Here is a 25,598-nt window from a genome sequence, read left to right on the forward strand (position 1 = left end):
AAATTGGCATTTTGTTATGTGTGTTTTTTTTTTTTTTTTTTTTTTTTTTTTTTTTTTAAAGAGAGAGGGAGGAAAGGAAGGAAAGACAGAGAAGGAAGGAAGGGAGGAAGAAAGGGAAACATTTTTAAACATTTTCTTGTTTTATTATATTTTGTTTGTTTGTTTGTTTTTTACATGGGCTGGGGCCGGGAATCGAACCGGGGTCCTCCGGCACGGCAGGCAAGCACTCTTGCCCGCTGAGCCACCGCGGCCCGCCTGTTATGTGTTTTAAAGTTTATTTTTGACATCTGTCAGTGGTAGAATATTTTCTTTCTTGAGAATCTGTCTCTTTGTGTGAAGGATGCAATTATGTTTTGCCTTAGTATACTGCTGAGATAGAGCCATAAAAACCAGTTAGTTGGCAATTTGCTGTAAATAAAAATATATGCTCTGTTTCAAATCTTTCATTTTTTTTAGGAAAGAGTTAAAAATAAATAGATAAATGCAAGTAAATCTATTGTACATGGCATTGTTTAGCTTTCTGCTATAAATGAAATGGTGTGCAATGTGAAAATTGTCATGCTATATTACAATAACAAATGATACATCCAGCATCATGTTTAAATTATAATTTTTGCATATATTTCTTCTCAAATTCCCCTTATTTCATAACTTTATAAAGGATTGACGTATGTTTCAAATTTTTTTTTATATTTACTTTCTAAAAAAGAAAATGTAATATGTGGCCTCACTTGTGGATCATTTTGTTTTGATTCCTTTAGTAAGTATATTCATCAATGAAATTAATTGCATATAAAATTAAATAACTTAAACATAAATTAAATTATAGTAGCATATATTTGAGTGTCATCAGTACAATAAATGAACAATGTAAGTAATGTACATTTTGAGACGTTAAAATAATAAATGACTTTAAAATAAATAAATTTCGTTGGAAGCTCTTCAGCTATATCAAATGATAGAATTAATTTGGCCGCATTTGTGAGTTAAGGTTATTGACATTTCAGAAGTCTCAATGCTGAATATAGAATTTTTTTTAATATGCATTAAACAATTTATCTTTGAAATCTTACTGCAAAGTTAGATACTTTGTCAGTAAAAGCTCCAAGAGTGCATCAACATGTCTGCTTTTGATCCTCTTTGAATTCTAATCATAAAAGGTAGTATCTTGCACATAGTAGACACTAAATATCGGTAGGAGTGAATTAATTAATTTTTGTTTGCCTTAGATTATTTTCAAAGACCTGAATGAAGTTTATGAAAAGTAATTATTTGAAATAACTTTGCAGTATTATTAACAGAAATCTACTAGTCACCAAAATAATTTTTTTTCTTCATAATAGCATTATATCATTTTGTGCAAAATCTCTAACACATTGAAATGATGGGATCTACATTCAAAGAGAGTCCTCCAACTCGTCAATAGTATATTACATCTGTAGCTTATTTTCCATCTATAGTTTATTTTAATTATATTTCCATTGATTACATTTAAGCTTGTTAAAATTTAAATACAAGAGTGGATCATGGCAAAAAATAGAAAAATATTTAATCTATAAATTCAAAATATACTGATCAAGAATATAATAACAAAATGATTTAGATGACCATGCTGTATTTGGAGCGTCTGAAGAAAATAGCCTTTCTTAGGACCAAGATACATAATCCACATGCACAAAATTTCTTTTCTTCATAATATTCATTATACTTTTTGTCTTCTGGGGTAAATCTGATCCCACCTTCTGGTGGGGGAGCAGTATGTCAGATATGAATTATATTTGAACAGAATACAGTGAGATAAAAGCAAAAGAGTCAGGAAGAGAATGTTCCTGGATTTATAGAGTGAAGCAGGTACAACTATAATTATACCTGAGAAAATAGATGAAGTCTTCAAAAAGAGACCATGCTTTTCTAATCATAAAATAAATAAATGATATTATTAATAATAATGTAAATCATTGCTAACTTAACTGTCTGCTAATCAGGAATAATTAAAGAAATATGATACATTTTGACAATGGAATATTATACAGACTTTAAAAATGATGTCCACTAAAAATGTTTAGGATATAGGAAACGATAAATGGCATAGTATTCAGTGTAAAGGGTACAATTCAAAATGTTATAAACATTCAGATCGCAATTACATAAAGCAAATGCACATGCAAATAAGACTATAGTAAAATACAATGATCTGGCTCTTACATTATGGGTGATTTTAGATTTGGTAAATAAGCATGATTTTCTTATTAATGTGAATGACATAACTTCTGTTTTTTTGGAGGAAGAGGACATTGTAGATGATTAAGAAAGGATTTACTTTGGGAGTGAGAGAGGAAGGGACAGAGCTCTGGGGGAATAGAGTACTTAGAGGACTAGAAAGTGACCCATAAATTGAGAGTGAGAAATAGTACAGTGAGAAAAGAAGGGTATAGTGTCACATCCAAGGGACAGAGGATTGTCGGCAATGTCAAATACTCCAGTGAGATCCAAGAGAATGAAGACTGTGGAAACCATTCCACATGGATATCAGGAAGTCGTAGGGTGAACCATGGGGCTATTGAAGAAAACGTGGTATTGTGAGAAGGACTTTGGGATCAGAAAACACTCAAATTTAGGTAATTTGACTTAACCTGCAAGGGATTTTATTCTTTGTTTTGATTTGAGTTGATGTTTGTTAAATGCTGTTAATGTAATATGTATGTAAGTATAACCAATATTTAGTAAAAGATGAATCAATATATGTGAAACATGTCATATATAGAGAGTCATTATGTATGACATACAAAAACAAGTGTATATGTTATTTGTTATCCAGGCAGGTAAATGAAGGCTATTCCAGGTATTGTAATAGGGAGAATTAATATGGGGGAATGGTGGTAATCAGTAGTAGAAAGGACTTAAAAGTTAAAGAACTGATAAGAAGGTGAAAAGGTTGGAAAGCTGATACTACCTTTTGGCTGAAAAGATCAAAGACCAAAGGAAGAGGTGGTATTACACCAAGTCCTGTAAGAAAGAGATGAGGCCAATCCTCAGTCATCACCTGGGGCAGAGAGGATGCACAGAGAACAGAAAACCCTGGCTTCTCTCCTCTTCCTCACCTTCAGTCGCCTGCCAGTGCCTCTCATCTGGTTCTCTCCAGAAACTAGTTGTCAGCAGAGCCTGGGATATATGGTCCACTGGAGTCAGTTGTCTGGGATAAAGCAGAGAAGAGACAGGAATAGGAAATGTTTATAGGCATGTTTAAATGGATGGAAATGGTGCTGAAAGGCAGTGTTTTTGATGAACTAAAATATTTATGAACAGACTTAAAGAAATCTACTTTTTGTCGTTAATAACTAGGTGAGTAGAATCTGTCTCTGCGATAGCAGAACCATAGAATAAATGATGTCAGAGAAATATTTTCAACTCTGTGATTTTAGTGTATCATAAAAATACTTCATGTGTGTTTGAATGCACTTTGCTGCAGTGGTTTTAAAGTGAAATATTCACATAACAAATCAACAGAATTCAGACAGTTTTGTTAGAAATACCTACAGCACATATGGATTTAGCATTTTAAGATTTTGCCTCATAGGAAGTGTCAGATTTACTTTTGTGAGAATAAAAATTATGTTTTCATCCTATTAAACAATTTCTGTAGAGAAAAAAGGGAAGAGTTTGTAAAATTTAATATTAAGCAGTAATGTCCTCTGTGAAAGAGTTATAATTATCTCTAAAGCATATACATATCTTCAGTATTAATACATATTTCTCATTTATATTTAGTCTTTTAAAATATACTGTCAAGTTAGCATCTTAAAGATATTTTAAAGTGTTTTCTCTCATATAAATTGTTTATTTAAATATTAATGGAACTGTAATAGTATAAAATCTGAATGTTTTTATTTTTATATAATTGCTTTGTTTTGAATCGCAATCTTGCTCTACATTTAGGGGCAGCACAATTAATTTTGGTTTGTATTTTTGAGGATAAAGGAAATGTCATTCATAATAAACATCAACTTGCTTCTTATCACAAATCCTGGGCTTAAATTAAACATATTTGACAGCTCACTTTTCCAGAGAAAATTTGAATTTTCTTCTTTTCAGACGTTTGGAACAGAATTCAATCAAGGTCATCCCTCCTGGAGCTTTCTCACCATATAAAAAGCTTAGAAGAATGTGAGTGAGCAATATTCTGGAATATATGTAATTTTTAAAATTATACAGATCATGACATACATACAAATAAAACCATTTATGCATACGTATTTAAGTGTTTGACAGCTTAAGTATTGAATGATGTGACTGCTGGTTTTATCATAATTTCTTAATGTTAGTAGCTAAACTGTGATATTTTAAATTTCTCTGTAATTTAACATTGGTTTATGCTTGTGTGAAGGTATTTGGTCAATATCTACTGTCAAGTTCTTAAATGTTCTATTTTCAAAACTCAGACACAGCATCTTTAATAATATTCTGGGAAAATAGCCAATAAATGATTAAAATGTGATTTTAAAAAATCAGGATGTTTCAGATTTCATACATATATGGATAGGAGCAAAACAAACATGGAAAGGCAATGAATAGCTTTTTTTCATGTGGTAAATGTTCCCAACATTCAATTTAATTTAACCTAACTCTATTTCTAATCCTAGTGACCTGAGCAATAATCAAATCTCTGAACTAGCACCAGATGCTTTCCAAGGACTACGTTCACTGAATTCTCTGTAAGTACTGACCACATCACTGAAGGAAAACAACAAATATCTGACTATAGTGTTTAGTTTGCATTTAAGAAAAATACTCCCTTAAGTTTTATTATGAATTACAAGTCGTTAATAAAATTAACTATTATTAATCATTAATGAATTCCATCATTTTTAGAGGGATTGCTCACTGTCACTAAAATCAGCCAATTAATTTTTAAGGGCACAAATGTTATGATTCTGATTAGTTTTCTGTTTAGACAGCAAGAGTGAGGACTCTTTTTTTGGAAAATTTCTTTCTTTCTGAAATAAGGGAAGAGTGTTTATTTTGGAGTACTCTGTGCAATGCTGCATTTATAATCTCCAAATTTACAGCTGCTGACATCAGTCCCCTTCTGAATGATACCAGAGAGGTCTTGCTGAGAATATTTAAGGAAAATGATCAGCTCGAGGCCCCCTTCCACTCTAATTCACCAGCCTCAGACTTCCCTTAAAGAACTAGCTTTAATTTCTCGAAGAACAAAGATAAGAAAACATGACCATTTTTTTAAAGTCCAAAGGACTTTTGGAAAGAAAGCTATGTAAATTATGGCGGTCCTAAAATAAATCTATAAAGTCCTTTATTCTTTCGAACTGGTAAAAAAAATCTTCAAAAGTCTGCCAAGTTACAGCAGCCTTTATTTCAAGATGTAATTTTAAAGTATGAGGATGGAGGATGGCATTTTTCTTTTAAAATATGAGGCTTAGGGGAGAGTTCTTCTTGATGTAAATTATTGCTGGGCTCTTTCATGTTTCGGAAGTCAGTGATAGCACGTGAGCGTTACAGAAGGCACCTGCATGTGTCCCAGGTAAACAGCTGGAGCTCACAGATCTATTTGTCCTCACTCTCACCAAGGAGTGAGTCAGATTGAAGTGCTCATCGGGCACATGGACACCCAGGTGTTTGTGTTGCTCTGCTCAAAACACTATAATTTTCATTGTATAACAGTAATGATAAACTACCACTTCAGCTACAGTATTTACTTTGATCTGTTTCTGTGTCTGTGTGTGTGTGTTTTGTTGTGGTGGTTGTTTGAGGAAACCCAAGGCCAGAAGAACAATCTTTTTTCTTTTCTTTTTTTTTGACAAATAATGTAGGGTGTAGTTACGTATTGCTCTCAGATGGGCTGTCAGATTCTAAAATCACAAAGTTCAATGAAAAACTCACAGTTAAATCACCCATCAAATTGTCCGTACCGAACGGTGTGTCTATTCAAAGTCAACACTGACAAATTCCAGCCGTACAAAATGACAGAAAAAAAAAAGGTCAATACCAATTCTGAGTCCTTCAAGTGCCTGTGCCTCAAAGATTATCATCCAATAACAAAAGGAGAAAAATTGATTGAGAATTATTATTTATATCTGCTTGCTTGCATCTATTAAGATTAAGCATCTGTGGCCTCAATAAGGTTGAATGGCACTTCTCTGGTTGTGACAATTAAATGACTAAAAGAAGTAAAATAAATCGAATATATGTATTATTATAATTTGTCATTTATCACAGCAAACCATTATTTATTTGCTAATGAATATTATTATATATATTCTATTTTATTCTAAATTATCATATAGAATCTATATAAGATATTACTAACATAATAGAAAGTAAAAAACACACGTAAAAGAACATGCCTGCTGGGTTTAAATGTAAATTCTGCTTTTGCAGAAGTGGAATACCTACATATTCCACTGTAAGGTTGCACAACTGATAGACAAGGGGAGAATCAAATAGCTATGTTGGTGATAACGGAGGGGGTTGTGTGAGGTTTAAGAGCATCTGCTCGATCTTAGAATGACCCACCTGCTGCACTGTTATCATTTTCTTCATTGTGTTCATATTTTGAGGTGGCCATCCAAGGATTAATACATTTACCATCCCATAAAATGTATCAAAAAATATATGTAATATATTTACTGCCCCATAAAATATATTTAAAAAAATCTTCACTTTCCCTTTCCCTTTTTCACTTAACCACAATCATTTATGTTTAACAAAAGTCTATTAGGCTCCTACTGTGTACTAGGCCCTGGTCAAGACACTGGGGATGCAAGAGGAAAGAAAACAGGTAAAACCCTCCTTCCTGGAGGAAATCACTGATTAAGTGAATGAGCAAAAGATGTAGTGTATCCAGTGATGAAAACTGCTATGGAGAAAAATAGAGAATGCAAAGGGACAGGAAATGCTGAGGTGTGGGGGAGTTAAAAAGTTTTAAAGAGGGTGATAAAGACTTGCTTAGAAGGTGATAAGTGGATTTGTACGGGTGAGCTGTGCAGTTATGTGCAGATATATGGAGGCAGAGCTTTCAAGAAGGGGGAAACAGCTAAATGCTATACACTAAAGCAAGAGTATCCTGGTTGTTTTAAGAAAGAAGAAAAGAATCAGTGTGAGGAGAGAGGAGAGGATGCTTAAAATTGACATATGGAGAGGTTGCAATAGTTGGTAACAAGGTAAGACAGGAGCCCAAGGATAACGGGATGAAATAAGGTGGAAAGATAGGTTTAGTGGAAAGGAAGAGAGTCGTATTGGAAACCTTGATTATGAACCAGGGATCCAAACTTTCCCAAAATGAACAGAAGTGACTTGTAAGTGTGTAGTTATAAATGCAAGTAGGCAGCATTTATTTGTTTAAATCAAGTTTTTACTTATGCTGATTTCTCTTAATATTATTTAAGTCCCTTATTATTAAAATTAAATACCATATTTTTCCAGAACTGTACAAAAAATACAGAGTAGTTGAATTTAATTCCTATGTTTTCTGTAGATGTTATAATAATTAAAGGCAGCCTGATACTGGAAGGTGCAACGGTGGCTCAGTGGTAGAATTCTCACCTGCCATGCTGGTGACCCGGGTTCGATTCCTGGCGCCTGCCTATGCAAAAAAAAAAAAAAAGGCAGCATGATACCAAATACCACTACTGCATTTCACTTTTTAAAAAAGTTTCCATTTTAAATTGTTGCTTAATTACCAAAATGGCATATCATAGAGGGAAATGGATTTAATTTGCAGAATGTTTTATAAGGTCTCTTTTAAGGAAATGCATTATTATTAACAAAATATCATTCCATTTATATGCATTTATCAAATCATTTTATCCTCAGGGTTTTATATTTCGTGTGTTTATATTATCACTATATAGACAAAATTTCTATATATTTAATAATGATTAAGAATTCAACGTATTTACCATTGTCTGAAATAATTGCTTTCCAATTTCTAATTGAACAATTCCCCCTATATTAACAAAATAAAAGTATTGTAGCAGTATTGCATGGTGACAACACATATAGCCTTTTGAGACATCAGATGGCTTGTGTTCAAGTCCTGTCTCCGTCATTTACTAGGTACATGGCTGAGCTAGTTACTAATTTCCCTGTGCCTCAGTTACCCCATCTATAAAATTGGGATGAAATTACCCCCTCCTGGTGGTGTTAAAGCACATAGCAAATGTCCAAGAAACAATAGCTGTCACCATGGCAAATTCTTCTGCTGAATATGATCAATGTATACATATCTGGATTTTAGTTATCCCAGAGAATATTTATACACAAAGACCTCAAGCATGTGGTTTTCCTCTTACCTCATTTTTTTTTTCATTAACCCCTTGCAAACCATTGTAGTTCATTTAATACAGGTCTGCGTTTCACTAACTAGCTCCAGAATTCCACAGGGGTGATACAATAAAGGACTTGATTACTATATTTCCATTTTCTGTGGTCTTTTCTTAGACTGGAATTGGCTCTGCTGCCTGGTACTTTGGCTTAAGTAGACGTTTTTCGTGAAACTGAAAATGTAGCATCTCCTGTTTATCCTCTGCATTCTCTTTACTGTACACCCTTAAACTTGTTTAGTGTTATAATTCTCAAAAATACATTGATTTTAATTAATGTGTGATTCCCCAGACATTTTTTAAAAATAAAATCTGCCTATAGCATCCTTTTCACCATGGCTGTTTTATAGCTTTATATAGTGGGCAAGTTTTTCTTCTGTCTTCTGCCAGCTTTTGAACAAGGTCAGGAGAATTTAAGAACTGGCCAATAGTAGTTGCTGTCTCCTGCTGTCCTAATGTAGAAACTCCTAAGGGTTAAACTGAGTTTAGCACTCTTAGCCTTCCTTCTAACAGCAGTACAAAAGCTGCCTTCAAAGATTTCCCTAAAAAGATTCTCTACCAGCATAAGTGAAAACTGTGTGTAGTATGCTGACTCTAAGTCACATATTAAAAAACTGCACAGAAGCTGACTAATTTGTCGGTATGGTATTTGGATATTATCCAAATCCTCGTGTATTTATTTTCTTTTCAGTTGAATTCATTTTATTTTTTAATTTCCTTTGTTAAATTTTTTTCCCTTTTATGAGTATATCACAAATTGTCACCAGCCTTCTTGAGGGTCATCGAAGTTCTCTGTCCTTATCTTTGAATTTTTTGAGACTTTTTAATCTTCTTTTCTTAGCTGCCATTTTATCTCATTGTGTGAGCAAACTGTACCTAGCCTTAGAATTGCTGTACCTCTTCACAGAGGAATCTCATTCCCATCATGTTTACAAGTGTGTCTTAATCATGATATTTTTATATGTGATAGTCCACATTCCCAGCAAAATCTATGCAGAGATAGTTCATGATTTCTTTTGTACTTTCACTCCTTCACTTTGCCATATATCCATTATACCCCAATAGTAATAAATATCTATTTTTAACATTAGCTTTAAAAAATAAAGAGTTTTTTTTGGAAAAAAGAATAGTTAATAATATAAAAATGGCATATGTTCTAGGTAGTCCCACTCCCATACTGGTTAAGGAACTATTTCAAACAAAAGTCCCAAAAAGCCAACCTACTAAATTGTTCACTCCTTGATTCTTGAGTGGGTCATCCACAATTTATATGCATCCTGGTACATTTATAAATCTCAGTGGGTTCAAAATATGAGACTCCTTCAGTAGTCAAAATTTCTCTATCAGGTGGTTGTCGAAGCCATAGTTTATTCATCTCAGTGCCAGGCACATGGCCAAATGATGGATACTCAAAAAATAATAGCTGGTCCACTGGTTCCAAGTTTAGAAATTTGCAAAGTTCCTGAAGCATAGTAAGTGCACAGTACCAATGTTGAATGAATTAACTGACCATCCTGATTTTAGTGCTATCTTGGTCTACCCATTGTGTCTCTTAATGTCTTCTCTTCTCTTATTCTTGATCTTAAAACATACTTTTATCCTTGTTTTACCTTTCTTAACTCCCTTACTACCTTGACTCTGACAGTATGAAATTCTCTTGTGGTCTTTAATTTTTTTAAGTTGTTTCAACTCTAGTTGATTTACCGTTTTAAAAAAAAATCATTCTTCTACCCAAGTAAAATTTTATATTATATAGCACCCAACTTTATTTATTCCTTTAAGAATTTTCTTCATATTTTGTAATATATTCCACTCTCTCTGACATCTTAAAAGGGAAACCATTTTACCCTCATGTGATTCATCCTTCTTGTATTACTATGTTCTTTTTCAAACAAACATCATGTACTGCTCCCAAACATATTAATTATTTAGAGTCCCATTTCAGGTTTTCCTTCTATATATTATGACATCCATCTATTTCTTCTCCAAAAGAATATTCTTATAACTTTTGAAAGTTATAGATGTCAATTGTAGGGAATATTTTTAAAATACAGAAAAAGTATATAGATGCAAATTCAAATTATCTCTGGATGACACATCACCTGCCATACAGATATTTTCCACTTCTCTTCTGTGTTTATATGTACATTTTTTCCAAACGAAGTTCAGGTCATACTTTAATGTACTTCTTTGTATTATGCATGTATTCTTTTGAAATTAGATATATCATGAGCATGTCCATGCCACCCAATATCTTTCAAAATATGGTTTTATAAATGTGAAATATGTAATTAACCAGTCCCCTATTATTGGATTGGGAACATTTTATTTGCATTTCGTTTTTCATTATTATAAATTATGCCACAATTAATATTACATGCCTAAAATATTGTGGGATCTCTGAATATTTTCTTGAACTACCAAGAGTGGAATTGCTGCGTTAAAATCTATGTAAACATATTTATGACTCTCAATTTATCTTGCCAAAATGTCTCTTCAGAAATATAACTTCTATCTTTTTCTTACATACAGTCCTAGTTCCCTACTTTTAAAGAAAAATGTTATTGTGACATTTTATACTGAATGAAAAGTCTTGATTTAACTAATTCATGTTAGAGAAAAGATAATAGGCAACTATTCTCAAATACTATATATGACCCCCTACTTTTGGAGGCTGAAAGTAAATAGACCTCATTGTAAACCTTTAATACTTGCCACTACAATGAGACAACCGTTCCCATTCATTTGCTGTTGAAATGCCCTCACTTCACCCTTATTAATTTATTCCTTAATGCTTTTTTCTCTACTAATTTATTCCATGCATCCAATAATGTTCACTCATAAAGGCAAATGCCAGACCTAGTTGTGTGCCAAAACCCAGGTGCTAGGACACAGGTGTACAGAGGTGATGAAATCATACTCTGCACTGTCGAGTCCACTCAGTGGCTGATCAGAGGCAGGTACCCTAAGGATTCATTCTGGTTCATATTTCTTTTGGAAGACATGCATTTCGAAAATTTTCCTAAGTTCATGCTCAGGATCACCACCTTCAGAAATTTTCCATTTCCTGAGCATATATATCAAATATTTAAGATAAAAACCTTACTCTTATATGAATTCGGTTTGTAATATAAGAATATGTGAACTCAGAACTCATCCCTTGAATAAGCAAGGGATTGCACATTTAGTGTTTGTTATCTAGAGCATGCTCTTATTACATGTGAACTGTGTATGTATACATAGAAAAACATGACGTTTTAACAATGGTTATTTCTGTGAAAGAGGATGAGGTCGTTAATATGTTAACTTTCACTGTGTTTTTCTATACTTTCAAAATTTTCTGCAATAAGCATACATCTGATCTATAATCAGGAGAAATCTGTACAATTAAAATATTTACAAATTTATTTTTTTCCTCTCGCTTTAATGATGAGGGCATATAACCTACCATCTTCCTGAATATGTAATGTGTCAAATTAATTGATTATGCTTTGTTACAGTTTCTGATTTTTTTTTCCATTTAAAACATTGTTTTTCAGTGTCCTCTATGGAAATAAAATCACAGAACTCCCAAAGAACTTATTTGAAGGGCTATTTTCCTTACAGCTTCTGTAAGTATTTGATTATTTCTTATGTGTTGAACCTAAATATTATATTTTAGCCAGTGTATCTTCTGATACTTTCATGGAGCCTTCAGCAAAGTTTGACCAAAATGATGTATTTTAATGAAATGAAAAATATTAACCTGGCAAATCTAACATTGACAATGGTTGTTATTTGAAGACAAAGCACTTTGGAATTGTCCCAAAACCTTTCTCTTCACCTTGTATATATGTATACTTTCTGGCTTTCTGTCATTTGAAGCAGCCCTTGGTGAAGCATCTCTGCTTTGATTTAACAGTGGTTGGAAAGGAGAGAGACATGATGATATGCTTACCAGCCTTTATTAAAAGTATCTGCAGGAATGAGAGTGCTGGAGTAGCATCCCCAAACACAAAGATGTTGTGCAATAGGCCATCACAAAGCAGTAAGCCTCAAACTACACTTAGTGAAAAGATAATCTGTAAATTGCTGCACTGTGTCTTAAAGACTACTCTGTCTAGAAAGTAGCCACTCCATCCTTGACTCAAAAGACATATTTCCTATATATATTTATAAGAACAAAATTTGACACCAGGTGTTATAATGAATGCGCATGTGAAAAGGAAATTTGAAAAGCTGCTGATACAAAGATTGTTAGTGTTGGGTCACCTAATTCTATGTTATTCATCACACACAGAAACACTGACTTGAATGGGGGGATACAAAGATGAATATGATGTCATTTCTTCCCTCACGTATCTCACAGTTGGTCTACCTTAAAATTCTTAAGGTTAGGATTTTCTTTAGAGTATATTTATTTAATGACATGGGATTCATACCATTTATTTGACAAATATTTAATCCTAATCCCACAAACTTCCCAAATGTAGTTCTTTTTCCTTGAATAATTTATGTCCATAATTTTGCCCTATTATCTGTGTTGTAAACTTTTTGACCTTTACCCAGAGATATATTTTATACCACAACCCAATACACACAAATAGAGAAGCAAATAATATAAAATATTAACAAAACAATTTTTAAACTTGCTATATGTAGTGCTGTCCATTCTATCCTGCTCAGTTGCATTCCATCACTCATTTTTCCTCTCGCTTTATTTATTTTTTAATGCTACAAAACCCAGTAAATTGATTTCATGACAGACAGGTGAATTATGATAAATATTGATATCTGCAACCTAATGACTTAATTTGGGTTTCACATTATTATTATTATTTTAGTAGGGAAGTTGTAGGTTTACAGAAAAATCATGCATAGACTATAGATTTCCCTTATACCACTGTATTAACACCTTGTATTAGTGTCATACATTTGTCACAATTCATGAAAGAACATTTTTATAACTGTACTATTAACTATAGCCCATTATTTACAATAGAATTTACTGTAATGTACAATCCTATGGGGTTATTTTTTCTTTATTAACAATTTTTGTTCTACTAGCATAAACAACCTAAAATTTTCCCTTTTAAGCATCACCATCATCCACTACCAAAACTTTTCCATCGAATTACTTTTTAATCTTTGCAATGAAGTTAGCAATTAAAGTCAGCAATTTTCTGACTGTTATATAATTCCAAATACATTATAAATATCTGTGCTCATTATAAATACATTTAATGCTGTAACCATTCATTGTTTATTTTTTATTTAGCTTTCTATCATTCTTCCACATTTTCTTAGCAGTGCTCTCCTTGTCATTTACTTACAGTCCCACACTATCCTGGCTAGTACCAACATTTCTTTTTCTTTACACACACACTCACACTTAGTAGTGGTTAATGTTGTAGGTATGTTAATAAACCATGGGGGTGGTGATTGTGAACATAATTAACAGTTCTGAAATATATATACCCAAATGTGGTTAAAAGGGGACATATTAGATTTTATAAAATGTAACAGAATAAAAATGTTTTTTGAAAAAGTCCATGGAACTATATTGCACAAACAGTGAAACCTAAGTTAAACTATGAACTCTAATTAATAGTACAATTATAAAAACATACTAACATCAGTTGTCGCAAATATTCCCCCCCAATGCAAGATGTTAAAAATAGGGTGGCATTTTATGCATGATTGTTCTGTAAACCCACAGTTTCTCTAATAAGGAAAGAATAAATCAATAAATAAATAAATAATAAGGAAAGAATAAATCAATAAATAAAACCATCTTCGCCTCTCAGTCTAAGGCTCCATCTCCAGGTCAAAACCCATTCAAGCCTGTCAGTGTTAAAGTGACGTGGCTGTCTCTTTACAGCTAGCAGAAAATTTGGAAAAGTTTCTTGGTTCTGCTTATACAGGCGAGTTTGAGGAGAAGTAAGTAAATGGAAAGAGTAAAAGAAATTGGTGTTCATTTCTTCTTTCCTTATTCCTTGGCCAGCATAGATTCAAAGCGCAAAAGCTTAAAGAAGCACCTTCCTTATTTCTTTAAAGCTCCCACCATATGTCTGTCCTTAATTTTCTGCTCTGTAGCTCATGTCTTCAGCTAGCTTATGAATCAGGGAGTATGGTCAGCATTACTTGTACTAATGCAGGTGGAGGAGGCATGTGGTTTCTAGAGTGTTTAAGAAAACATTCTGTAGACTACAGAGAAGATCCAACTCCAGCTCCTAATGGAGGGCAACAAAGAGAGTGCAGCATAGAGAGTCACCATGAGGAACTCATGGTTTGCATGTGCACGGAGTACCTTAAAGCAAGCAAATAAAACTGACAAGCCTCATATGCTAAATGAAGATAGAGATTTATATATTCCAAAGGGAAAACATTTTTAGTGTTACACTATGAAGCATACAAACCCAAATGACAAAGCTCCTGTTTTTTGAGCCACTGAATATTTGTTAAAATCCCAAGTACTAAAGCACTGAATTAAATGTTGATAGAAGAGTAGAAGTATCAAAGAATATTCCTGTCCTTTCAAGGGCCAAACTATCCTTGGTCAAATAAGCTAACTCACATGAAATATTTAGGTAATAAAACTGGGTAGCACTGAGGAAACCTTCTTAGGAATCCAGAGGAAGGAATGCTCTAATTAGGTGAAAGATGAGTTCCAGAAGTGATGGACCCCCTTCTGTGAGGCCTCCAAAGACTAGAAGGTGAGAAAAATGGTGAGGAGAACAAGTATCTTCCCAAAGATGAGATCACCAGGAATAATATGTTCTACCAGAACATCATTTGCCTAAGTCTGTTCTTTAAATTCCCAATTCCACAGAATATGGATATGGGCATTATAGGGGGAAAAATAAGTTTGTGGAATATTGTATTAATTTATTAATCCAGATTAAACTGGTATTTATAATGTAAGACTAGAGCCTCTAATATGGTAATGACGTGTCATTCTGTAAGAGGATTATAAATTGTTCACTCAACAACAGTTATGTATTGAGTCAGTTATATGTGCTAGGCACAAAGGGAACATCAAGAAGCAAAATAAACAAAGATCCCTTCACCAGTACTTATGTTCTTGGGGGAGAGAGGGCATGCAAATATACAGTAAATGATAACATAGTAAATAAATCGATTACATGGCATGTTCCAAGGAAGTATGTACTTTAAAAAATAGAAAAAGTAGATGCACAGAGTAAAGGGCATTGAGAATGCTGGGGGCTGGAGAAGGAGCAAGACAGGATATGAAAGAAAGTGGTAAGAGTAGAGTTCATTAAGAAGGTGAGATTCAAGCAGACTTAGAAAGCAAAGTAGTTCGACAGAGGAGAAGAGAATCTGGCCTATTTGAAAAAGAATGCAGAGGCCAATGTGGCTGGTGGAGAACCAGCCAAGAGGAGAGGATGTGGAGATTGCAGAGTTCAGACCCTGTAAGCCCATTGTGAGTACTTAGAGTTTTACCAGAGAAAATTGGAACTTGTTGCATGGTTTTGATGAAGAATTGACGTGATCTGAGCAGCTTTAAAGGATCATTCTGGCTGCTGTTTTGAGAATAGACTGAATTTCTTTTTTCATGGAGCAGCTTGAGGAACAAAGGGCCCTTTTTTTCACCTTTTTAATGGCAGAGGTTCCTTGTTCTACCTCTACTTCTTCCCGAGAATAATGTTCAGTACTTTTTATTGAATAAATGTATAAGTAACACTAGTTTTAGATGTGCATTTGACTCAATGACCCTTGCTTTATCTAGTAAAATCCCAAACCTTTGGAATGTTATATCTAAACTACTGAAGTTAAAAAGCTAGTATTGAGGTTAAAAGAAATGTAATTCTTATTCGGGGTTTTCAAGAAGGACAGAATCTTGAGGGTGAGTTAATGAGCCGTTAAACTTTAATTCTCCAACTATTTGATCAAACAGATTATTGAATGCCAACAAGATAAACTGCCTTCGGGTAGATGCTTTTCAGGATCTACACAACTTGAACCTTCTCTCCTTATATGACAACAAGCTTCAGACCATCGCCAAAGGGACCTTTTCACCTCTCCGGGCCATTCAAACCATGTATGTATATAGAATTTGGATCGCCTTTGATGATCCTTGTTTTCGTTCTGAATTTGAGAGTTGAGTCCATTGCAAGTCATGTGAGAAATTGTCATGTGTTTATTTCTGAAAGGCATTTAGCTCAAAACCCATTTATTTGTGACTGCCACTTGAAATGGCTGGCGGATTATCTCCATACCAACCCCATTGAGACCAGCGGTGCCCGCTGTACCAGTCCTCGCCGTCTGGCAAACAAAAGAATCGGCCAGATCAAAAGCAAGAAATTCCGTTGTTCAGGTAATTTCTTATTTCATCTAATATTTCCCTTGTGTTGCAAAAATAAAAAACGAAAATGGTTACATGAGACCTAGCAAAAGCAGCTGGCTTCAGCTGAATTACAAAACATTACAGAATCATGTTTCTTTTTTCTTCCCCCCACGAAGAAATATTGAACTGTAGACTGAACTCATCTAGCACTCCTAAATGTAGCATTTTTAACTCTATATCTAGCAGAAGAAATAAAAATATGCCTGGATATTTCGTGCTACATTCCCAGGGTGTGAACTTACTCAGGGCCTGTTAGCTAACTCAGAATGCCTTTTAAGTATGTTATCTCATTTTTACTATGTCATTCCCCATTGGGCAACTTAAAGGAAATCAATCACATTTTCATTTCTTCAGAAAGTCGACTGAGACTTGGTTACATGATTTACTTAACTCAGAAGTGATGGGGAAAAGCCTCTGATCCCTCGCTTCTCACACTTAATGCCACCTTCCCATTTTATATTCTCTTACATTGAACAGGACTGTGAAGTTACATTTTTCTAAAAGGCCATATTTTTAAAGTCTGGCAATATTATACTTATTTATAACAAGCTAAATGTCATTGCATTACTATTGAATAAAAACTTTACCTCATTGAGATTTACTATTTGCTTTGGTCTCATCTTTTTTTAATTTTGTTATTTTTAAGGGAGAAAAATGCTATATGTTTTTGGTAGTGCTCAACCTAACTATTTCCAGGCGTATTTCATATTCAGCAGTTAATTCATATTAAGAAGCTAATATCAAAATAATGCTGTTTATTGTCCACGAATTTAGATGCATTTACTACCTTAAACTTCAGCCACTGCTGTGAATATACATTTTCACTTAATTATCTAGAGTAACTTTAGTCCATTCTTGATCTAATATAACTCATATCTCTGCTTGCTGACATTCAGGTGCATCTTCTATTTTTTTGTCTCTTTTTTTATTTAGCTAAAGAACAGTATTTCATTCCAGGTAGGTTTTGCTCGGTAGTAGGACTAACTGCGGATCCCCTTTCCTCCCCTTATAAAATATAGCTTCTAAAACTTTGATATGCATGCCTTTGAAAATACAATGGGTAGATTTAATTCTGCATAGATCATTTGTAGCTGTTTCCTGAAAATCTGACCTTTGCATGCAGCTTCTGATATTAAACACATATATATTAATAAACTCCCACCTTTTATTCTCTCTCTCTTACCTTGGCATATTATATAAATTTCTCACAGTAGCTAAAATCTTTGAACCTATGGCTCTCTACTTAAATCATTTTCTTTCTTTACATTGTATATCTGACCTATCAACCTGTTTTTAAAATCTAACTCATTGAGCTGGTTTTAAAGACAGAAATCTTTCTATTGTCAAAGAGCTAGTTCTACAAGAAATCAGTTTCAAATGTATATACTTTTTCAATCATGAGATTTACAATTCTATAGTTTTTATACTAAAAAATTATACTTTTCTTGTGTTTTACTTTTTATGGTACAATAGCAGCTTCCTGCTGATTATTTGCAATTTTTCCTTTATTCACTTGTGACTTCATATTTTTGCATGTTTGGGGCCACAGTATAACTCTACAAAAAAAATGTTCATGTCCCCTCATAAAAGGATTGAAGTTCACAAGAACTATATGTCTTAAATGACTTAGGCGAATAAACTGCCTTTTTAGAAAAGGAATTGCAGTGTTTCCCATCTTCAATCTTCAAACTACCAAGACTGATGATGCTAAAACTAGCTCTTTGAAAAATGTTTCTTTACTTATTCTTCCCTTGCCTGCAAGTTGTGTAAAATGCCTCTTGACTTGTTTGTTTTAAACCATTATATAAATGTATGTGTTAGTAATTGATTAGCCACATTCACCATCTTCTGGGTATATTCCAAGACTATAATATATGTTAAAAGCTATAAATAAAAATATGAATATACAGTGTTAGCATGAAAAAACATGTCATTTTCCTAAGAAAAGTTCTAGGTTTGGTCTCTAGTTTAAGGAGAGATTTGTTGCCTCCTGTGGTTGAATTATAGTTAAAATAGTATACATTTAATGAGTTTTGTTTTATTGCATATTTTTAGCTTAAATAATCAATAATATTTTATATTTACTTTTCCCAGAGTTTGCACTGGCTACATAAGAAGTAAAATGTTGAAATGTACAGTTGATTGGCCTTCACTGGCAATATTTAAAATTCACTATTTTTACCTAGTTATTAAGTAGAAAGTCGTCTGATAGATATTACTTACCTTGAAGAAGCCAGATTCTAAACTCCAGACCACCCATAGCATAAAAACATTAATATGAATTAGATCCCCAGGGTATAGCAGTTAATATAATTGTTACCAAATTGTTCAAATTATTGAGTTTAAGTATCCTTTATTAATACTTTAGAAATTATTATTATCTGTTCACCAAATAAAGAACAAAAATCAGATTGTTTTCATAAATGCTGAACTCTGATACAGTTTTGGACTGTTATTGCAGCTGCAAATATAATGTAGGCTTTGAAAAATATCTTTTACATCAGATATGGCTTAACTTGCAATTTCTGATCATTCAATTTACACTATTTAAAACAGTAATTATAGAAGCAAGGACTTACAGGAGTTCTTTGGACTTCCTTTTTGTTGAGATTTTAATTAAAAATTGAGCCTACATAAAGTACCATCATATAATAGGTATTATAGTCAATTGCATTGAATACATATTATTTAAAGTGTAAGATATCTAGCAATGATTTGGACTTTGTTACCAGTAATCCCTCATTTCCCTTTGGAGACCAAAGCTTAAACCACAATACAACTGATCCCAAATAAATACCAGTGCACTAATTGCCAAATATATCAAAACTATTATATTTCAGCATTGCAAACTTCTTATGAGATTCTGATTCCATTTCCTCTGCGTGACATTATTTATAATTTGGAAACGACATTAACAATCTGTAAGCCACAACCCAAGGATTAATCGAAAGCACTAGCAAGAGTCCTTGAGGCTCTATATGATTTGTTTTTTCATTTAATTTTACATGTTTACTTGCCTATCACAATTTCATATGGCATTCTAGATTTTACAGTGATGACTTAAAAAAAAATCTCTCTTGCAGAGAGCTCATCTTTTAGAGGAATCGACAAGAACTTAATTTGCAATATGTATCTTTTATGCCATTGCTTTACTTTAAAACCACAGTGCTTCAAAAAATCATAATAACATTTTAAGAAGATGGTAATTCCTCTCATACCCCAAGTGCCACAGTAAAGACAGAAGGAAGAGATCTTAGTCAGTATATAAATATACATATATATGTATGTATGTATGTATGTATATATATATATATGTATATCACACACACACACATATATATGTAAATATATTGATCTTAATTGGGATTACTCTTTCTTTCCTTCTTGGTGATCTTTACTTTTGCAGGAATTCACCGTTTGGGCTGTAAGTACAAGTTTCTGATCTGAAACATAATGTCCTCCCTTTTCAATCCTGAGACACCTCCTTCTAGTCTTGGCCTTTTGCACCTTTTTTTCAAGAAGAAACCACAGATCTTTTGAGCTTCTCTGTTGTCCTTGTAGCTCACCTTCAACTTCTTCCTGGATGTTGTTCCTGACAGCTGTTGATTCCATTCTTCAGTTCTGGAGAATGGTGGAGACACCTTCAGTACAGCCCCTTCTTTGTGTTTCCAGGAAATCGTCGGTAGTAATACCCTTACTATGGTCATAAACATTCTGCGGGAAGAATGCATGTCATGTAAACAGTATTACTTTTCCAGAACATCTGTAGCTTTCCTTCTACTTCCTTGCGTCTTTCCTCTTGGTCTTGCCCTTGGCCTAGTGGATGATGTAGTGATAATGTAGCGAGATTTTCTGTTGTGCTTGATCTAACCATGTGGTTGCAAGGTATGAGTAAAACATGGTTCCGTCAAGCACCATGGAACGTCACGCAGCTTTCTACAGCATGACAAGCTGCTGAGGCTTAAATCAGGATCAACTTGTCTTTTTTATAAAAACAAAATGAAAAAAAGAGGGCTTTTTAGGCATTTCTGAAGATTATGTGTGAGGGAGAGAATTACAAAAGAACAGAGAATTGAAAAACCTGAGTACATCTACTCGCCTTTGAAAGCCCTAATTTAAAAAAAAATGATATATAGGCATATGTTTATTTTGAATATATTTTAAAATCTTGAGTCAGAGAAAAAATAAACGTTTTAACAATTAAATTGTGTGATTAGCTGTGAAATAGGCTAGAATGGCTCATAACTGGATCAGCAGAAAGTACAGCTGTGAAAAGCTCAACTTTATTAATGTTTTTCCTGTCATGTGAATCTGGTCACTTTTTTTCCAGCAAATTCCAAGCCCTTGTTTTAACCCTCTCCTGACATCCATTGACCAAATTTTCCCAAGTTGTCTCCCTGCTGCATAATCTATAGTTATCTTACCTTTTTTTTCCTACAAAGGAATAACTATTCTAACCTTAAGACTCAGTATCTTTCTTCTTTTGGCTTGAATCCTCAATAGGTACAGAAGATTATCGATCAAAATTAAGTGGAGACTGCTTTGCAGATTTGGCTTGCCCTGAAAAGTGCCGCTGTGAAGGGACCACTGTAGATTGCTCCAATCAAAAACTCAACAAAATCCCAGACCACATTCCCCAGTACACAGCAGAGCTGTAAGTTCATCCTCCAACAAAATCCTGGTTGGCAGGGGGGAATTGAGGCTGTCCAAGCACAGGAGTTTGTGTCTTGACAGTTTATTCTAAATAATTACATTGATTTTAATTAATACACATTGGTATAACACTTCTCTTTAGAAGAATATATTAAAGGCCGTTTCTTTGTTTATCTTTCTAGCCTGAGAAATTAATTTATGCCTTAAAATTTACTTAGCACTCAGTAATGCTAATAACTACATTTATTGGGCATTCACCATGTCTGGACTCATTTCAAAGCACTCCATATGTTTGTAACTTATTTAATCTTTACAGCAACCATATAGTTTGTTGCCATTTTGAAATCTCGGTTAATTATGAAATTTAATTAACAACTCTTTTTTAACTTTATTTCATCGACTCGCAGTTGGAAGGATTCAGCAATTATCAAGTATTGAAGCACAAAGGGTAGTTTTCTCTGCACAGTAGATAGCATAGTAGGAAAAACTGATAAGACAGCGGGTGTTCTAATTTATGTCTATAACCCCAACAGAGGGCCTAGCACATAGTAAATGCTAAAATATGCTTGTTAAATAATTGATAGGTTCTATGCCCATAGATGTGCTTGTCTTTACCAAATTTATTGATAAGTATAAGACCTTTAATAGTAGTGTTCAAAAATTCAGGGAAAATCTAACACAGAATCATCATTTTCTGAGCATCTTAACCATGTTTATGTGTAGCACCATCTGGTATTTGTCAATTACTGCTTTGCAAAGCTGATGTCTTTTTGTGCATGTATAATCCTTTTGTTTCCAACTAGATTATAGCCCCTTGATGAAAGAAATTGTGTTTTATACTTTCTCACTATGCCTACCCTGAGGACATTGCTTAATGAATTTTAAGCTATTTGAAAAATTAAAAATTGCGCAATACTTTTCAAAGAAATAACAGAAACTAACTACTCTGTGATGATAGTGATGTTTTTTGAATCCTGTTTGTTAATATCCAGGGACTTTTAGAAATGCAAGGAGATCATGCAATAAAAGCCCTGAACTCTCTGTTTTTACATTCATATAGATATTTATGTTTATTTCCAAGAATACTTGAAGCAGTAATTCAATATTCTGTTGAATTCAGTGTTCAAATAATATTTTCTGGCATGAAAATTTTTTAAATAGGCTCATTTGTCCATCAAGAGTTGTACTACAAACTAGCATCTAATATTTGCCTTTAGCAAAGAAGTATGTGTATGTTTTAAGAAATAATCAAGTTATTCAAATTAAATAATTTAGCAACATGAGGAATTTTTATTTATACACTTAAAAATCAGTTCTGGGAAGAAAATATTTGTGAATCATGTATCTGATAAGAGACTTGTATTCAGATTATAAACAGAATTCTTACAAATCTAATCAACAATAAAAAGACACATTGCCTAGGGCAGGCCACAGTGGCTCAGCAGGCAGAGTTCTCACCTGCCATGTGAGATACCCGGGTTCGGTTCCCGGTGCCTGCCCATGCAAAAAAAAAAAGCCTAACTAACAAATAGTCAAATTATTTGAATGAATAGTTCTCCAAAGATACAAATGAGCCATAAGCATATGAAAAGATGCTCAGCATTATCAGTCATTAGAGAAATGTAAAATGTAAATCAAAACCATAATGACATACCACTTCATACCCACTAGGATAGCTAAAATAAAAAATGTACAATAACAAATGTTGGCAAGTATGTAGAGAAATTGGAGTCCTCATACATTACTGGTGGAACATAAAATCATGCAGTTGCTTTGTACAATAGTTTGACTGTTACTCAAAGAGTTAAACATAGAGTTACCATATGACCCAGCATTTCCACTCCTACATAGATACTCAAGAGAATCCACTCAAAAACGTATACCAGATTTCATGGCCGCATTATTCAAATAGCTACAAAGTAGAAACAACTCAATATCTACAAACTGATAAATTGATTTTTAAAATGTGATAGTCTATTGGATGGAATGGTTTTCAGTAATAAAAAGGAATGAAGTACAGGTGCATGCGGTGACATGGATGAACCTTAAAAACATTATGTTATGTGAAAGAAGCCAGTCACGGAGGACCGCCTATTTTATGATTCCTTTGACATGAAATGTCTGGAATAGACAAATCCATAGAGACAGAAACTAGATTATCAGTTATCAGGGGCTGGGATGAGGGGGACATTGGGAGTGTCAATAGATGGATATGGGATTCCTTCTGGGAAAATGAAAATAAATGTCCTGGAATTAGATATGATGATGGTTGCAAAACTTTGTGAATAAATTAAAAACCACTTTAAAAGAGTAAACTTTAAAGTATGTGAATTATATCTCAATGAAACTGTTAATTCAAAAAGCCTAAGGAGGGGCCAGTTAGAAAAACAAATGTGTAAAAATACTCTTTGAGGGGTGGGCAATGTTTATAAAGTTTGAGAAACATTGTTCTACAGATTACTCAATGAGAGCTGGTTTTTATTATAGTTTCTTTACTATGTGTATTAACATATTGTATTTTGGTAATTAAAACTTGAGTGAAGTAGGAAAAAATCATTATTTTCCACAAATTTTCCATGATATGTGGACTATATTTTATTTTAAGGTTTTAAGGTATCATTAAATAATGTTTAGAATGAGAAATACAATGTAATCCTTTCCTACATATTAGTAATGAAAATTTCCAATGTGTCCTTCTTCCTTAGGCGTCTCAATAATAATGAATTCACCGTTTTGGAAGCCACAGGAATCTTTAAGAAACTTCTTCAGTTACGTAAAATGTAAGCCATATGTTAGCTGTTTTTGCAAATATTTTGAGTGTTTTATTTTGTTTGTCCCATCCCTTTACAGTCTTATTTAAGTTTCTTTAGAAATTGGGAACATAATTTTTTTTCAAAAACAGGGAAATTTTCAAACAGTGTCTGCCTGTAATATGAAGTTAGAGTAATCAATGAGAGCAGTCTGAGTATTTGGCACTTTCTGTGTATTCGAAGCAGGCTGACCACATTTTCCTAGCCAAGCACCAGCATCTTACTTTTAACTCAGACAGATGGTCTGTTATGTGGCCACAGCGGGAATCCAGCAATCGAAGCACATCAGAAACGGGTTTCGTGATGTTTCGTAACTTCCTTTACTATTCCCCAAACCGTGCTGTTATTTCTCTTTCAGCACCTTCATGTCAACTATTTGACTTTTTGCTTCATTAAATTTTCATTAGAAAATAGTCAAATTTAATGATTGGAAAACTGGCTTGATGGCTCAGCTGTGGTTCTGCATGTCTACAACTCATATCTAAAAAAAAAAGTTTATAAGCTCAAGAGTTTCAAAACCACTTAGTGTCCGTTCTCTACCCTCTATGAGGAGGAGTGAGTGAGGCACAGGGCAAAGGCCAGGAGTGTAAGGGCCATGGAGTACCCTCCACATATGAAGAGATATCAGGAAGAGGAAAGAAGGGTGATTTCATGACATCTGTACATTCACCTATGTCACTGACCCGTGTGTACAGGGACCATAAATCTCAGAACAGACAAGCAGAACCTGCTGCTTCTGCACTTGACCTCTAAGTTATGCTGACCTTCAAAGTGTTTCTGATTTCTAACTTGTCCTACTTGCTCATCAATAGTAAAAAATATTTATTGAGCAACTACTATGTGCAGTGCTCTATGAAGAATGAAATAATACAGATAAAAAGATCCTATTCTGGGTCACCTTCCTGATTTTGGAATGAGCAGTGAGAAAGAGAAAGATATAAGCTATAGAAAGATGTTACCTCTACTGGACAGGATTGTGGTGTTTTGTATCATACAAAATACTGACAGTTCAATTGACTGTTTTGACACACTATTTATGAGAAGGTTAACTGGGAATAAACCCATATTCAGATACATTTCTGATGCTATCTAAGCACTAACACGTTTTAGCCTATCTTTGCTTTCCTGCTTAATTACCTCTTTTTAAGCCATTATTTCTTTCAACAGTTAATTAGTGGAATTTCTTTGAAAAGTCCCCTATTAAGTTCTGTGGCAGATGTAAAAGTTTATGCAAACCAGTATCTGATCTCAGGATTTTTATCCTCTTGGGGAACTTGCGGGTCATTTTGACCTTAATCAGGCTGTTGTTTTCCACCTGAGATGTTCCCTCTTACTATTCTTCTCACTTCATCTTGATGAAATAAGAATGCTGGTGTCTTCTTAGAGCCCCAGCCATGCTGGGCCCTGAGGAGCTAAGAGATTGTGGAAGATATTGTTCAATAGAAGAAA

The 25,598-nt window shown here is 33.7% G+C and overlaps 1 protein-coding gene across 2 annotated transcripts in view; it reads left to right on the forward strand.

Annotated features, from left to right (window-relative positions):
- Nucleotides 1-25,598, forward strand: part of SLIT2 (slit guidance ligand 2) — a 363,732-nt gene that overhangs the window by 265,603 nt on the left and 72,531 nt on the right. Inside the window, exons 10-17 of one of the 2 annotated variants that reach the window (XM_077136499.1) lie at nt 4,093-4,164; nt 4,641-4,712; nt 11,879-11,950; nt 16,237-16,380; nt 16,493-16,656; nt 17,620-17,643; nt 21,190-21,340; nt 24,045-24,119. In XM_077136499.1, the coding sequence (XP_076992614.1) occupies nt 4,093-4,164; nt 4,641-4,712; nt 11,879-11,950; nt 16,237-16,380; nt 16,493-16,656; nt 17,620-17,643; nt 21,190-21,340; nt 24,045-24,119 (774 nt within the window). The remainder of the gene's footprint in view (nt 1-4,092; nt 4,165-4,640; nt 4,713-11,878; nt 11,951-16,236; nt 16,381-16,492; nt 16,657-17,619; nt 17,644-21,189; nt 21,341-24,044; nt 24,120-25,598) is intronic. The other variant, XM_077136500.1, reaches the window with a different exon arrangement.

Source organism: Tamandua tetradactyla, chromosome 19 (genome assembly GCF_023851605.1).
Source record: "Tamandua tetradactyla isolate mTamTet1 chromosome 19, mTamTet1.pri, whole genome shotgun sequence".
NCBI classification, from domain to species: domain Eukaryota; kingdom Metazoa; phylum Chordata; class Mammalia; order Pilosa; family Myrmecophagidae; genus Tamandua; species Tamandua tetradactyla.